At 37.7% G+C, this 13,264-nt stretch overlaps 7 protein-coding genes and 1 pseudogene across 7 annotated transcripts; 1 reads left to right on the forward strand and 7 right to left on the reverse strand.

Annotated features, from left to right (window-relative positions):
• Positions 1–146: 146 nt before the first annotated feature.
• LOC132790911 (glutathione S-transferase 1-like) lies at positions 147–909 on the reverse strand. The gene has a single exon (XM_060799670.1). It carries the CDS (start codon positions 865–867, stop codon positions 202–204), a length of 666 nt encoding a protein of 221 aa, XP_060655653.1. The 5' UTR covers positions 868–909; the 3' UTR covers positions 147–201.
• A 346-nt stretch (positions 910–1,255) lies between these two features.
• On the reverse strand, positions 1,256–2,092 carry LOC132790912 (glutathione S-transferase 1-like). The gene has a single exon (XM_060799671.1). The coding sequence runs from the start codon at positions 2,046–2,048 to the stop codon at positions 1,383–1,385; it is 666 nt and encodes a 221-aa protein (XP_060655654.1). The 5' UTR covers positions 2,049–2,092; the 3' UTR covers positions 1,256–1,382.
• Positions 2,093–2,558: 466 nt separating this feature from the next.
• LOC132789933 (glutathione S-transferase 1-like) lies at positions 2,559–3,320 on the reverse strand (annotated as a pseudogene).
• A 405-nt stretch (positions 3,321–3,725) lies between these two features.
• On the reverse strand, positions 3,726–4,532 carry LOC132789934 (glutathione S-transferase 1-like). Its single transcript, XM_060798280.1, has one exon. It carries the CDS (start codon positions 4,475–4,477, stop codon positions 3,818–3,820), a length of 660 nt encoding a protein of 219 aa, XP_060654263.1. The 5' UTR covers positions 4,478–4,532; the 3' UTR covers positions 3,726–3,817.
• A 515-nt stretch (positions 4,533–5,047) lies between these two features.
• On the reverse strand, positions 5,048–5,813 carry LOC132789935 (glutathione S-transferase 1-like). The gene has a single exon (XM_060798281.1). The coding sequence runs from the start codon at positions 5,764–5,766 to the stop codon at positions 5,098–5,100; it is 669 nt and encodes a 222-aa protein (XP_060654264.1). The 5' UTR covers positions 5,767–5,813; the 3' UTR covers positions 5,048–5,097.
• A 969-nt stretch (positions 5,814–6,782) lies between these two features.
• LOC132789931 (glutathione S-transferase 1-like) lies at positions 6,783–7,530 on the reverse strand. The gene has a single exon (XM_060798277.1). The coding sequence runs from the start codon at positions 7,480–7,482 to the stop codon at positions 6,814–6,816; it is 669 nt and encodes a 222-aa protein (XP_060654260.1). The 5' UTR covers positions 7,483–7,530; the 3' UTR covers positions 6,783–6,813.
• Positions 7,531–7,665: 135 nt separating this feature from the next.
• On the reverse strand, positions 7,666–8,760 carry LOC132789932 (glutathione S-transferase 1-like). Its single transcript, XM_060798278.1, has one exon. It carries the CDS (start codon positions 8,741–8,743, stop codon positions 8,075–8,077), a length of 669 nt encoding a protein of 222 aa, XP_060654261.1. The 5' UTR covers positions 8,744–8,760; the 3' UTR covers positions 7,666–8,074.
• A 766-nt stretch (positions 8,761–9,526) lies between these two features.
• On the forward strand, positions 9,527–10,353 carry LOC132790789 (glutathione S-transferase 1). Its single transcript, XM_060799480.1, is given in 2 exon segments — positions 9,527–9,836; positions 9,838–10,353. Coding segments are annotated over 2 exon segments (708 nt in total). The 5' UTR covers positions 9,527–9,584; the 3' UTR covers positions 10,294–10,353.
• Positions 10,354–13,264: the final 2,911 nt, after the last annotated feature.

A 13,264-nucleotide genomic window follows, 5' to 3' on the forward strand; every position in this document is an offset into this window, starting at 1 on the left:
ACCTTAAAAGTTTATTAGTATTGTGAATTCACTATCGGTAATATTGTTTGTCTATCAATACAGCGTATCTGACGACGAAAAACAATCTGAATGTTCTAATAGAGCCTTAGTTACTTTTGCTTTTTAATCTTTTTCAGATAACTTCCATTTTATTATAAAACATTCATAAGAGAAATTTGTCTGTAATTTGTAATTTATTAATTACTGTTCAATAGTAAACTTTGTGGCTTTAATTGCTTCAATGAATTGCTTCTTGCCAACATCATTCGCAGAGTAATAAGGCAGCTGCTCCAGACGCTTGATCCATGCAGTTGTGTTTGGATACTTGGTGGCATCAATTTCCAGATAGGCAGTCAGAGAGCTCACAGAGGAGATAAGACTGAAGTCAGCGACCGTCAATTTATCGCCAGCAATGTAGTCGTGATCCTTGAGAAAAGACTCCACAAAGTCGTAGACCTCGACAACAGTCTGAATCTTATCCTTGGGAATCACCTTCTGGCCAAGGAAGAACACACTCTTGGTGATGGCACGCAGAGCGTTGGCGAACACGACACCAGATTCAAAGTGCAGACGTTGATCGACGACGGCACGCTTCAGAAGATCCTTGGGATACAGTGAATCATCCTTGCCGTACTTACTGACCAAATAGGTGATGATAGCATGAGAGTCCCAGATAACTGCATCGTCATCTTCTAGCATAGGCACCGTATGCTGGGGATTCTTCTTCACGAATGCCTCGGAGAGCTGTTCCTTTGCCAGCACATTAACCGGAACGAACTCATAAGGCAATTCCAAAGCGGCCAAAGTCAATTTGACAGCACGGAATGGAGGACTGGGATCGATGCCGTAGAGTGTAATTTTACCCATGTTGATATTTTAGAAAGTGACCAGCTACTGACTGTTCAAGCACTCGATCGTAGGTCTTTTATAGCGTTAACTTTCGAAGAGAATCGTAACTTTTAAGAGCAACATCATTTTCAAGAGATAAGTAAATTCACTCTATCTGTAAAGAAATGTTTCAAATGCAATAATTTGTAAGAAAATGAAACGATCGAAGTTCATGTTTCTTCTCTTAATGAGCTTTGATAAATAAAGTGCTGTGAACTCAACAAATATTTTCTACGCTTGAAAGAGAATTTGAAATGTACATATTAATAGTAATTAATTAAAATTCAAAAGATTAATGCATGTGTTATTCACTTATCTTTCAAATACGATTATTATTTTTTAAATTTATTTTTAAATAATCTACGTATTTGTAGTCCAAAGTAATATGTTTATTAATTTTTTTTTGTTAAAAATATAATTAAGTTTCATATTTATTTTCATCTTTATTGGTCAAGCTTGTATTCTTTACAAACTATTCAAAATTTGTATATTGATCACTCTTCAATGCTGAAATTTGTTCCTTTAACAGCCGCAATAAATTGCTTGTTGCCAACATCATTCACAGAGTAATAAGGCAGCTTCTCCAGACGCTTAATCCATGCAGTTATATTGACATACTTGACGGGATCTATTTCCACATATGCGGGCAGAGAGGCGACAGTCGAGATAAGACTGAAGTCAGCGACCGTCAACTGATCGCCAGCAACATAATCGTGATCTTTAAGGAAAGTCTCAACAAAGTCGTAGACCTCGACCAGAGCTTGAATTTGATCCTTGGGTATAATCTTCTTGCCAAGGAAGAAAATATTCCTCGTGATAGCACGCAAGACATTGGCAAACACGACGCCAGACTCAAAGTGCAGACGCTGATCAACAACAGCGCGCTTCAGCAGATCCTTGGGATACAGCGAATCGTCTTTGCCGTACTTGCTAACCAAATAGGTGATAATGGCATGTGAATCCCAGATAACCGCATCGTCATCCTCCAACATGGGCACCGTATGCTGGGGATTCTTCTTTACGAATGACTCCGAAAGCTGTTCCTTGACGATCAAATCAATAGTAACGAACTCATACGGGAGATCCAGAGCTGCCAGTGTCAACTTGACTGCACGAACTGGAGGACTGGGTTCGGCACCGTAGAGTGTTATTTTGCCCATGTTGATATTTTAGAGTGTGATCAGTTACTGAATGTTCAAGCGCTTGGCGATAGGTCTTTTATAGTAATAAATACCGAAGAAAATCGTACTTTTTAAGAGCAACAACTTTTTAAAGAGATAACATTTTTTACGCGTATCATTCAGAAATACATATTTTGAGTGGAATAAGTTGTAAAAACTCAAACGATCGATTCTGGCGATTGAAGCTCTCCGATAAAAAACTGTTTGAAAGAGAATTTTAAATCGACTGTATATAGTAATACTGTCAATGAATAGCATACGAGCAATAGTAATACTGTAATGCGCTTATGAAAATACACATATGTACCTTTCAAATGAGATAATTATTATACCAGTATTGTTCAATGTATTTTTAAAAAATCTATGGATTCTAAGATCGAACTGATGACACAATTTATTTTGATTCATAAAATTGTTTTCCATTTGGAGTCCAAAAAATTATACAGACAATAAATTAAATAGATGTTTTATATATATTTATTTTTTAATTTTAATATTTTCTTGATCTTTGATGGTAAATTTTGTGTTTTTGAGTGCTATACCAAAGTTTTAAATGCTTTTAAAATTTATCACTGTTCAATACTGAAATTTGTGCCTTTAACAGCAGCAATAAATTGCTTGTTGCCAACATCATTCACGGAGTAATAAGGCAGCTGCTCCAGACGCTTGATCCATGTTGTTATATTCATATACTTGATGGGATCAATTTCCACAAATGCCGGCAGAGAGCCGACAGACGAGATAAGACTGAAGTCGGCGACCGTCAGGTGATCTCCAGCAACATAATCGTGATCTTTGAGAAAAGTCTCGACAAAGTCGTAGACCTCAACAATGGCCTGAATTCGTTCCTTGGATATTACCTTCATGCCAAAAAAAGAACAGATTCTTGGTGATGGCCCGCAGAGCATTAGCGAAAACGACTCCGGACTCAAAGTGCAGACGTTGATCAACCACCGCACGCTTCAGCAGATCCCTGGGATACAGCGAGTCGTCCTTGCCGTACTTGCTAACCAAATAGGTGATGATGGCATGTGAATCCCAGATACACGCATCGTCATCCTCCAACATAGGCACCGTATGTTGGGGATTCTTCTTCACAAATGCTTCCGAAAGTTGTTCCTTCACGGTTAGATCAATAATAACGAACTCATACGGAAGATCCAGAGCTGCGAGTGTCAACTTGACAGCACGAACTGGAGGACTGGGATCAATACCGTAAAGAGTAACTTTACCCATGTTGATAATTTGTTATGTGAACAGAGACTGACTGATCCAGCGCTATGCAGGGGGGTCTTTTATAGCGACTTCGTTGAAAGAGAATCCATAGATTTAAGAGCATGAAACAAATTTGGTGATAAGAGATTGGACGCAGAAATTTCATGTTTGCTAGCTAAATTTAATAATAACATACGTAATGCAATCCATCATTTATCAGCTGTGTTGTGTTTAAGAGGTCTATCAATACAATATACGATAATAGAGAGATATGAACTGTAAAATACTTTTTGTTTGTTTTTGTGTTTGTACCAAATATGTAGATAATAGTTTTCAATACTCTTCTGATAAGATTGTCTTCAAGGAAATTTCACTTATTATTTTCTATTTTTCTATGCTTTCTTTAAATAATAAAATCCTTTTAAAATCTAATCGAAAATATAGTATAATATAAGTATTTTTTATTTTATTCAATGCATTTATTATAATTTAGTGTAACTAAAATAATTCTATAATTTAAGTTGATAAAGAATTTATTCTTCAATTGTAAAGTTTGTATTTTTTAAAGCAGTTAAGAATATTTCAGCTCCAACCGCGTTTTCCGAGTAGTAAGGCAGTTTTTCCATACGCTTAACCCAAGCTGTAAGCTTTGCAAACTTGGCTGCGTCAATTTTAACATAGCACACAAGGGAACTAATTGGAGAGATAAGACTAAAGTCAGCAATTGTTAAAATATCTCCAGCAATGTAATCGTGATCCTTGAGGAAAGCTTCCATTAGATTGTAGACCTCGACAATGGCGTCAATGCGATCTTTGGTCACAGGAGTTCCACTAAATGCCATCATATTTGTCCTTCGTATGGCATCGGCAAAGACGACGCCAGATTCGAAGTACAAGCGTTGATTGACAATGGCACGTTTCAACAGATCGTTGGGATACAGCGAGTCGTCTTTGCCGTACTTGCTAACCAAATAACACATGATAGCATGAGAGTCCCAGATACATGCTCCATCATCCTCGAGCATGGGAATTGTGTGCTGGGGATTCTTCTTGAGATACTCCTCTGACATTTGCTGCTGACTGAAGACATTCACCTCCACAAATTCGTAGGGCAGCTGGAGAGCAGCCAGCGTTAGTTTGACTGGACGTACGGGAATGCTGGGATCGAAACCGTATAAAATAAGTTTTCCCATGTTGCTGCTGGTTTGCTAGGCGAACGTTAAATGATGCATCGCAGCGGCAACAGCGATATTATATGCCTTATATAGTGTTTGTTGGCATTAAAGAGCATGTAGATATTTAAGAGAGACATTGACTGTTGATCTAATCAAAGCACAAAGTGTTAGCAGTATATATACTCATAGAAAATGTGCCGCAGGGGGTATTATAGTTTAATGCGTAAGCTTGAAGCACAGGCAGCAGTAAAAAGCTTTACTTTATCATTATAAAATGTGTACAGTAATCAGGGCAAACATTTCAGCTCGCTTCTTGTAATATACAAATACATTATTTTTTCTCTAAAAACTAGTATATTATATTATGTTTGAAAGTACATTTTATTTCCTCTAATTTCATTTCCTAATCTAAAAAACTAAATATGAAAATACATAAAGTAAAGTTCGTATGAGTGTCTGCGCGTCTATTCGTATTTTTTCCAAAACATTTTAATCTATACAAATATCGAATAAAATGTTTGTCGTTGACTAGAATTGTTTGTGTTGTCATGACACTGCACTAATTGTTTGCCTATTTCACCATAAGAAAATACAAATAGATGTGTGATTATAATTCTAGATTATTCAATTATATTTATTTAAGATTCAATAGTAAAGTTTGTCGATTTAAGCACCGTTTCCAACTCATCTGCCCCAGACCCAGTGGCTTCTTGGTAGTAAGGCAACTCTTGAATGCGCTTTAACCAGGCGTTGAGTTTCGGATACTTGCTAGAATCCGGCACAAGCAATATCATCAAAGCCGAGATGGTGGTGATAATGCTAAAGTCAGCTATGGTTAGATCAGGTCCGGTTATATAATTGTTGCTGGCCAGAAAAGTCTCCAACAAATCGTAGGCCTCAACAAGCTCAGCAATTTTAGCCTTCTCAATCTGGGTTTTTCCAGCGAGGACGAGAGGTTTGGTGATGCCAAACCAAATGCTAGTGAAGAGCGTGCTGGAATCGTAGTGGAGACGTTGATCCACGATGGCACTTTGAAAGACATCCGAGGGATAAAGCGAGCTGTCTTTGCCATATTTCTTTGCTAAATAGGCTAAAATGGCGTGCGAGTCGGAAATGTATCTTCCATCATCTTCCAGCGTTGGAACAGTATGTTGTGGATTCTTCTTCAGGTATTCCGGCGAGTTTTGTTCTTTCTTGAAGGTATTCACAATCACATATTCGTAGGGCAGCTGAAGGGCGGCCAAAGTTAGTTTGACAGCCCGACTTGGAGGACTGATATCGAAGCCGTAAAGAATTATTTTACCCATGTTGTTAGCTCTATATTGAAGGTTGTTAACTGACCGCGGTTGCGGGTCTTTTATATCTGCCTGTTTTGTATAAGCTCGGCGGATCCACACGTGCTTGGAATCTGCCAGAAGATTGTGGCTTAATTACTGCAGTTTGTGAATGGTGAAATAATTGCTGATAACAAGTGTGTGGAAAATAAATGAAAATGATAGGGTTAACTGTAGTCGAGTGTACTTGATTATGTGATACTAGCTACTCATTTATGAGAACGGGTCTGATCTCTACAATGAGTAGAAACTTTTCTTATCAGTTTGCTTGCAGTTTCAGAATACATATAAATCCTGTTCACCCAATGTTATATTATCTAATTTATATCATAATTCTTTATAAATATATATTATACATATTTTCAATCCTGAAATTACCAAAATCATGTGTAAGAGAGAGTTTAAAACTATATTTGTATGTTTTTCCAACATTTACTAGCTCTATTTTTGTAGCTAATTATGTTAAATACTCTTTATTTTCGTATATTTTAAAAAAAAATCATGACGAAAATATAATTATCTTTTTAATCTTATTTTATAAATCGACATGTATGGATAAAAATAAATAAGTAATAAGTGTTTTAAATTTTTTTTACAGAGTATTTCGTAGTCAACCCCATTGACCAGACCATTTTTGTTTGTTATTAATTGAGAAGGGAGTCAAGTAACGGAGATAGGTCAGAAACTTGGAAAGCTTAATTCATAGTCAGTTGTGCATTTCCAGTTGGTTATTTCTCTACACCTAGTCGCGTGAAACTATTTATTATCTGCTCTCTGTGTCGCTCTCTCTTTGCGCAAAGCTTTTGCTCTGATCTCTGCCGGTTTTTTTTTAGCACAGTAAAATGTTTGTCATTGTTATGACTAAAGAGAACTTGTTTCTGCTGTATCGTCATGACACAGCGTTATTTTGTATGCTTTATGAAAAAATTGTTTGCGTGTTTTGTCATAAATGAGCATATTAAAGAGAAGCCAAAAATAAATGCCAGTGATTAAAATAAGAGATTGTTCAACAATATTTATTTAAGACTCAATAGTAAAATTTTTCGATTTAATCAGAGATTCTAACTGAGTGGCTCCAACGCCACTTGCCTCTTCGTAGTAGGGCAACTCTTTGATGCGCTTCAACCAGGCGTTGAGTTTTGGATACTTGCTGGAATCCGGCTCGAGGAAAATCATGAGTACACAAATGGTGGTGATGAAGCTAAAATCAGCTATTGTTAGCTCTGGGCCGGCTACGTAATCGTTGTCACCCAGGAAAGTCTCGATTAAATCGTAAGCCTCTGCTATGGCAGAAATTTTGGACTTTTCAATCTCAGTTTTTCCCTGGAAGATAAGCGGTTTGGTGATGGACATCAAAGTGCTGGTAAACAGCGTGCTGGAGTCGTAGTGGAGACGTTGATCCACGATGGCACTTTGAAAGACATCCGAGGGATAAAGCGAGCTGTCTTTGCCGTATTTCTTTGCCAAATAAGTTGAAATGGCGTGCGAGTCGGCAATGTATTTTCCATCATCCTCTAGCATGGGAATAGTGTGTTGTGGATTCTTCTTCAGGTATTCCGGCGAGTGTTGATCTTTTGTCAAAGGGTTCACGATGACATACTCGTAAGGCAGCTGAAGGGCGGCCAAGGTCAATTTGACGGCGCGACATGGAGGACTGGCATCGAAACCGCTGAAAATAAGTTTGCCCATGTTGCTAGTTTGTTATGTGAACGATAAACGAATACTGAATGCATAAGCCGGCAACAAAAAACATTATATGGAATTCGGTTGCGAGGAAAAGAAAGAGAGAACAGGCAACTTTTTGAAGAGAGAGCTTAATTGTGAATCAGCTGTACACTCTACCAAGTGTGGGAAAGAATAACTATAATGAGTTTTTAACAAGTTCAGAGTGGCGCTCGCTAGGGAATTTATTAAAACACATTCAATTTCAATTCATAAGCAATTATATTATTAAACATGCAAAAGTAAAATGTAGAGAATATTCATAAGTGGCGTGTCTGTGTGTTGTTGTGTGTTTGTTTACCGTTTGCTTGTTTTGCTCTACAAGTGCTTGACGCTTAGTGTGAGAGAGCGGCTATCTAGTTGACCACTGTGAGAGAGCTTTTTAGTGCTCTCTTTGCTTGGGGGCTTGCTAAATGTTTGTTCAAAGAGAGCTTGTATCTGCTGTGCAAACATTACACAGCACTATTTTGAGCTCTTCGCTTTGTATTTCACCATAAATTATCAAATCAAGAGACAACAACTGAATATGTAATGTCCACTTCTAGAACATTTCCAGCTCTTAAGCTTCAATTGTAAAGTTCTTCGATTTAAGCATAGCCTCAAATTGAGCCGCTCCAACTCCATTCGCTTCCTCATAGTATGGCAATTCCTTCATGCGCTCCAGCCAGGCGTTAATCTTTGGATACTTGCTAGCATCCGGCTCCACAAAGACCATCAGACTGCAGATGGTGGTGATATAGCTAAAGTCAGCTATGGTTAGTTCTGGACCTGCGACGTAATCGTTATCGCCCAGGAAAGTCTCCACCAAATCGTAGACTTCGGCAACTGCATCGATCTTTGATTGTACAATCACCGTTTCGCCCAAAAAGAGAATTGGTCGGGTTAATGCTCGCAAGGAGCAGGTGAACATTGTGCCCGAATCGTAGTGAAGACGTTGATCCACTAACGCTCTTTGGGCATAATCCTTGGGATATAGTGCATCGGTTGTTGCATATTTACCCACTAGATAAGCGAGAATGGCATGTGAATCCCAGATGCAGGCATCGTCATCCTCCACTACGGGCACCGTATGCTGTGGATTCTTTTGCAGAAACTCGGGCTGCAAATGCTCGCCGGCTAGTAGATTGACTTGCACAAAATCGTAGGGCAAGTCCAGTGCCTTAAGAACTAGCAAACAGGATCGAGTTGGTGGACTAGCCTCCAGGCCATAAAGCGTAATCTTGCCCATATTTCTGCTGGTAATTGCGAACTGTTACTGAAGGCGAGGCCTGCCAACTGGGACCTTATATAGCCAATGGCCAGGAGGGCGTGGCATGAGCATGGGAAACTAAGCCTGCTGCGTAGAAGGGACACGTAAGTCCGAAACAAAAATGAGGCATTTAGGTGACCGTCATTAGGGTCTGGTCCGAGAACAAATCGATGGTCAAAGGCGAGGCGCAGTATTGTCAACAAAATTAGCATGTTCGGCTGGAGTTTTAAAGCGGGTGTGTGAGACTTTAGCTGGGAATAAAATTTAAAATTGTGCGTATAATAAATAACTAATAACTATGAAAGTAAATGTGTGTATAAATTTAATAAAGTAAATTTTTAGAACATCAAGCTACCCCTTATCACACTTAAATACAGGGTACTTCCTACTCGAATCTTTAATTTACGGACGTAAATTATTTATGCATTTGGCACACGCAAAGTACAATTTCTTTATTGGTTGCTGTACTCAGCACTGTTAAAGGTAGCTCGACTAACGGTAAACATATAGTATATATAGTATATACTCATGACATATGCCTTGGAAGCTCTGAGCAAATATTGACGCACCTAAAGATACGAATCGTTGGCAGACTTAGTTATGTTATCTCTAGCTGTAGTATTAATAAACAATCAAGCAAAAACTTAAACTTGCAGCATTATGACGTCTTCGTTTGTTTTTTTCTTTTCTTCCACAGTAGTCCGAGTATCTAATCTTATCTAATCTGTTGCTTTAAATCAGCGTTGACTGCACTAAATTTTCGACCGCACATTCAGTTGTAAATCCGCATTCAAGTGTGTTAAGTGGAGATCCTTGGAGAATGGTACTTGTGCTTTATGGAACCGAATCAAGTGGACCAGTGCGTGCTGTGCTGCTGACTCTGCGCGCCTTGGAGCTGGACTTTGAGTTCCGGCACATTGATGTGACGGCTGGCGAGCAGCTGAAAGAGGATTACGTGAGAAAGAATCCACAGCATACGGTGCCATTGCTGGAGGATGGCGATGCCTGCATTTGGGACTCGCATGCCATTGCCGGTTATCTGGTGCACAAGTATGGCAAGGACGATGATGCATGATCCACGGGAGGCACTGCAGCGTGCCATTGTCGATCAGCGGCTGCACTTTGAGTCGGGTGTGCTCTACGTCCAGTGGAAACAGTTGAAGCATCTGCTTTTCCGCGAGAATGTCACCGAGCTGCCGCTGGAGAAGCTGCAAGAGATTTACGCTTTGCTTGAGCGTTTCTTAGCTGGACACGCGTACATTGCTGGTGATCAGTTGACCATTGCTGACTTTAGCATTGTGGCCACACTGAGCACTTTGCACCTCAGCTTTGCACCCGTGGATGCCGTAAAGTATCCCGAATTGAGCGCCTGGCTGTCCCGAATCTCAGCGTTGCCCTACTACGAAGAGGCCAATTTGAAGGGCGCTAGCCTTGTGGCGGAGCGTGTGCGTGCCAAGCTGCCCAAACAGTTTGACAAGCTCTGGCAGAAGGCGTTTGCCGACATTAAAAGCGGTGCGGGCAAACAGTAAAGTCAACTAATGAAGCCAATTAGCTTTGCTTTTTTATTTTTATTTTCATTTTTTTTTGCATTTCAATAAAGCTCATGCACGAAAGTATTTGCTTGTCTGGCTCGTAGCAACAAACCCCACAGCTCCTGAACTAATCACTGCTTTGGCTTACACACGCTGCTCGACTATGAAATACTCTGTAAAAAGTAATTGGGTAGAGAAAAGTTGCAAAAGTTTTTAAATGAAGTTTTGACAGATTAGGTTGACTATCTTTATTTTAAGGGCAGTAGAGGGTATAATTTTGTTATAGGTATTCTAAAGGTAGTAATTACATTTTACAACATTAAATCATATTTTGTTTTACAAGATTATTTAAATTTAAAATTTATTTTAGATGTTTTTAAAGCTTCTTAAGGCGAAATTAATTAGTATTTTATACCATTTTATCATTATAGTATTATCAAATAGTACTTTATACTATTTTATCATTATTTCTTGTTGAGCTTCCACACTTTTAAAATGGATTTTTATTAATGTTTTTTTTTAACGGACTTTATATGAAACTTTTACTTATTAATCCTCAAATTTATTGTTGATTTGAAAACTTTTCCTAATTTTTCTTTAAGTTTCAACATTTTAGAAATTATTTTTTAGGAAATTAATTATAGTACATTATTAGAGTGTATACTTTTAGAATCATCATTGCATTACATGAAATTAATTTCCTATGTAGATTTTTCTAATAATTTTTTATCCAACAACTAGTTTTTTTTTATTTGAAAGCTTAATTTGTTATTTTTTTCACAAAATTTTAAAAATTATGTTTGAGGGATAAATCTTATATTATACATTTTTTTATTTTGAAAAATCATTTTATATAATTCCATTCTTTATATGGTAACATTTTTTATCTTTTCACATCAATCTACCCAATTCAGTGCAGGCTGTCCAGGGTATAATTATGTTTGAAAAACTTTAAAACTTTTTGCGCTCATTAAAATTAAAAATTTTCTTGCTCGACTGCAAGCAGATAGAAAGGGAAGCAAAAAAAAAAGGGCGAGAGAGCGAACGAACGCAAAAAAATCAAAATAAAAAAAATGGCTTCGCAGCAGGACAGGACAGGACAGGACAGGACGAAATGAAAAGCGCAAAAGTTTTGCTGCCGTGTCGTGCATGCGAAAGTTGTTAAATCATAATTAATTTATGACGCCGTCAGGCAGCGGAGTTCTTGGGAGTCAAGAGTTCGAAGCTGGCAGGACGACGCGTCGTGTAAAACACTCTCTTAAAATGGCAAGGAACCTGTCTAAATACCTGCTGCCTCCCTGCTGCCTTCTGCCTGCCAGCGCTTTCAGCTTCAACCCTCAAATCTAGCGCCAACCCTATGTCCTCACACTGTCACAACACACCGAAGTTATCCCCTTGCCTGCCATCTTTATGCGCCAACGTCAACGGCAACGACAACAGCAGCAGAAGCAGAAGTAGAAGCAGAAGCAGCAGCAGCAGCAGAAGCGACAGCAACAGCAAACTAATTGGTTTAATTTCAACTTTTACTTTGGATGTCGACGCTGTCGTCTCGCCCTATGCCACGCCCCGTACCACCGCCCACACCCTCAGCTAGTTCTATGCTTTGCCTTGGTGCATTTGCTTTAATGGTGTGTCTTTTTTTCTTCTTCTTCGGCATTTTACTTTTAGCGTTTTTTGTGTATCAATTTATTGTAGCATACTTTTAGGCATCCCCTTGAAATTCTTTTGCCTTGCGCAGTTTTTGTGCAAAGTCCATGGAAAGCTTAAATACGGACTTTAATCCCACTGAAGCACTATTCAGATTTGGTGCAAAGTAAAAATAACCATCACAAGGAATGAAAGAGAAAAGTCCAGCGTAAGTTTTATTAAAATGCTAAGCAGATTTTAGCAGAAAATGTTTGTACTTGATTTTCATTTTTAGCAAACACTGCAATTCGTATAAACTATTATTTAAGAAATCGTTGTTGTAAAAAGCTTAGAGAGCTTAAACAGTAATTAAAAGCAATTTTAATTTAAAAAATGATTGTAATTTCAATAATAATTTGTATAATGTTTATAATCTCATTTAAATTATTTGTACTTAGAAATGAACGAATAAAAACGCTTTAGTCGAGTCCCTAAAATTGGCGAAAAAATGAATATACATACATTTCACATTTTTGTTCCTGATAAATGGATGTTCCTTCTGATAAAGAATATGTATGCATACAATATATAGTTAACGATACTTTCTTCTGGCTGTTACATGCGTAAATTTCTTATGAAATCATAAAACCATAAAAAGCCTTGATGTTGGAGTTTGAATCTTACGTTCAATATTATTACACATATCCATACGAATATAAATATAAAAATAATTTTAAAGCCTTGTGATTTATTTTTAATAAACTTAAATATGGCAAACATATTATAAATACATTTATTTCTGCTAAATCGGGTGACATATGACTCGTGACGCTTGATCGAAACCGCATTAAAACTACTTGAAACGCGAGTATATAAGGTCTCAAGAGGACTTCATAATCAAAGTATTTTTTGAAACGAACGACGAATGAAAACAACCACAGTTGTGTTCCTGATCTTCACCTGCCTTTTGGCTGTGATTTGCTACAGTAATTATTAACTTATTATTGTTATTAGCATTCGATTAATCTACTGAATTATTAAATGTTTATCCTCAGATGGGGTGAATTCTATCAGGCCACAGGGTTCTTTCTTTATACCGACAAAAAATCAATGCGAAGAAAAAATTAATGGATTCTGGACATTTTTGGGAGTAACAAAAATTGTACCTTGCAAAAATAGTACAGTAGTGCATTACAATGAGAGGATAATAGTGAAATATATACAAAAAACATAAAGATTATAAAATAAAATGAATTGAATTAATAGTATTTTTTTTAATTAATGGTTTTGCTCTGTTTTGGTTTCACTTCGATACAATATCGCGTGACTGAAAAAATATACC

The sequence above is a fragment of the Drosophila nasuta genome, chromosome 3 (assembly GCF_023558535.2).
Source record: "Drosophila nasuta strain 15112-1781.00 chromosome 3, ASM2355853v1, whole genome shotgun sequence".
Taxonomy (NCBI): domain Eukaryota; kingdom Metazoa; phylum Arthropoda; class Insecta; order Diptera; family Drosophilidae; genus Drosophila; species Drosophila nasuta.

What these genes read in the sequence shown, in the direction of transcription:
- LOC132790911 (XM_060799670.1), bottom strand. Translation starts at nt 867, where the DNA reads ATGGGTAAAATTACACTCTACGGCATCGATCCCAGTCCTCCATTCCGT.
- LOC132790912 (XM_060799671.1), bottom strand. Translation starts at nt 2,048, where the DNA reads ATGGGCAAAATAACACTCTACGGTGCCGAACCCAGTCCTCCAGTTCGT.
- LOC132789934 (XM_060798280.1), bottom strand. Translation starts at nt 4,477, where the DNA reads ATGGGAAAACTTATTTTATACGGTTTCGATCCCAGCATTCCCGTACGT.
- LOC132789935 (XM_060798281.1), bottom strand. Translation starts at nt 5,766, where the DNA reads ATGGGTAAAATAATTCTTTACGGCTTCGATATCAGTCCTCCAAGTCGG.
- LOC132789931 (XM_060798277.1), bottom strand. Translation starts at nt 7,482, where the DNA reads ATGGGCAAACTTATTTTCAGCGGTTTCGATGCCAGTCCTCCATGTCGC.
- LOC132789932 (XM_060798278.1), bottom strand. Translation starts at nt 8,743, where the DNA reads ATGGGCAAGATTACGCTTTATGGCCTGGAGGCTAGTCCACCAACTCGA.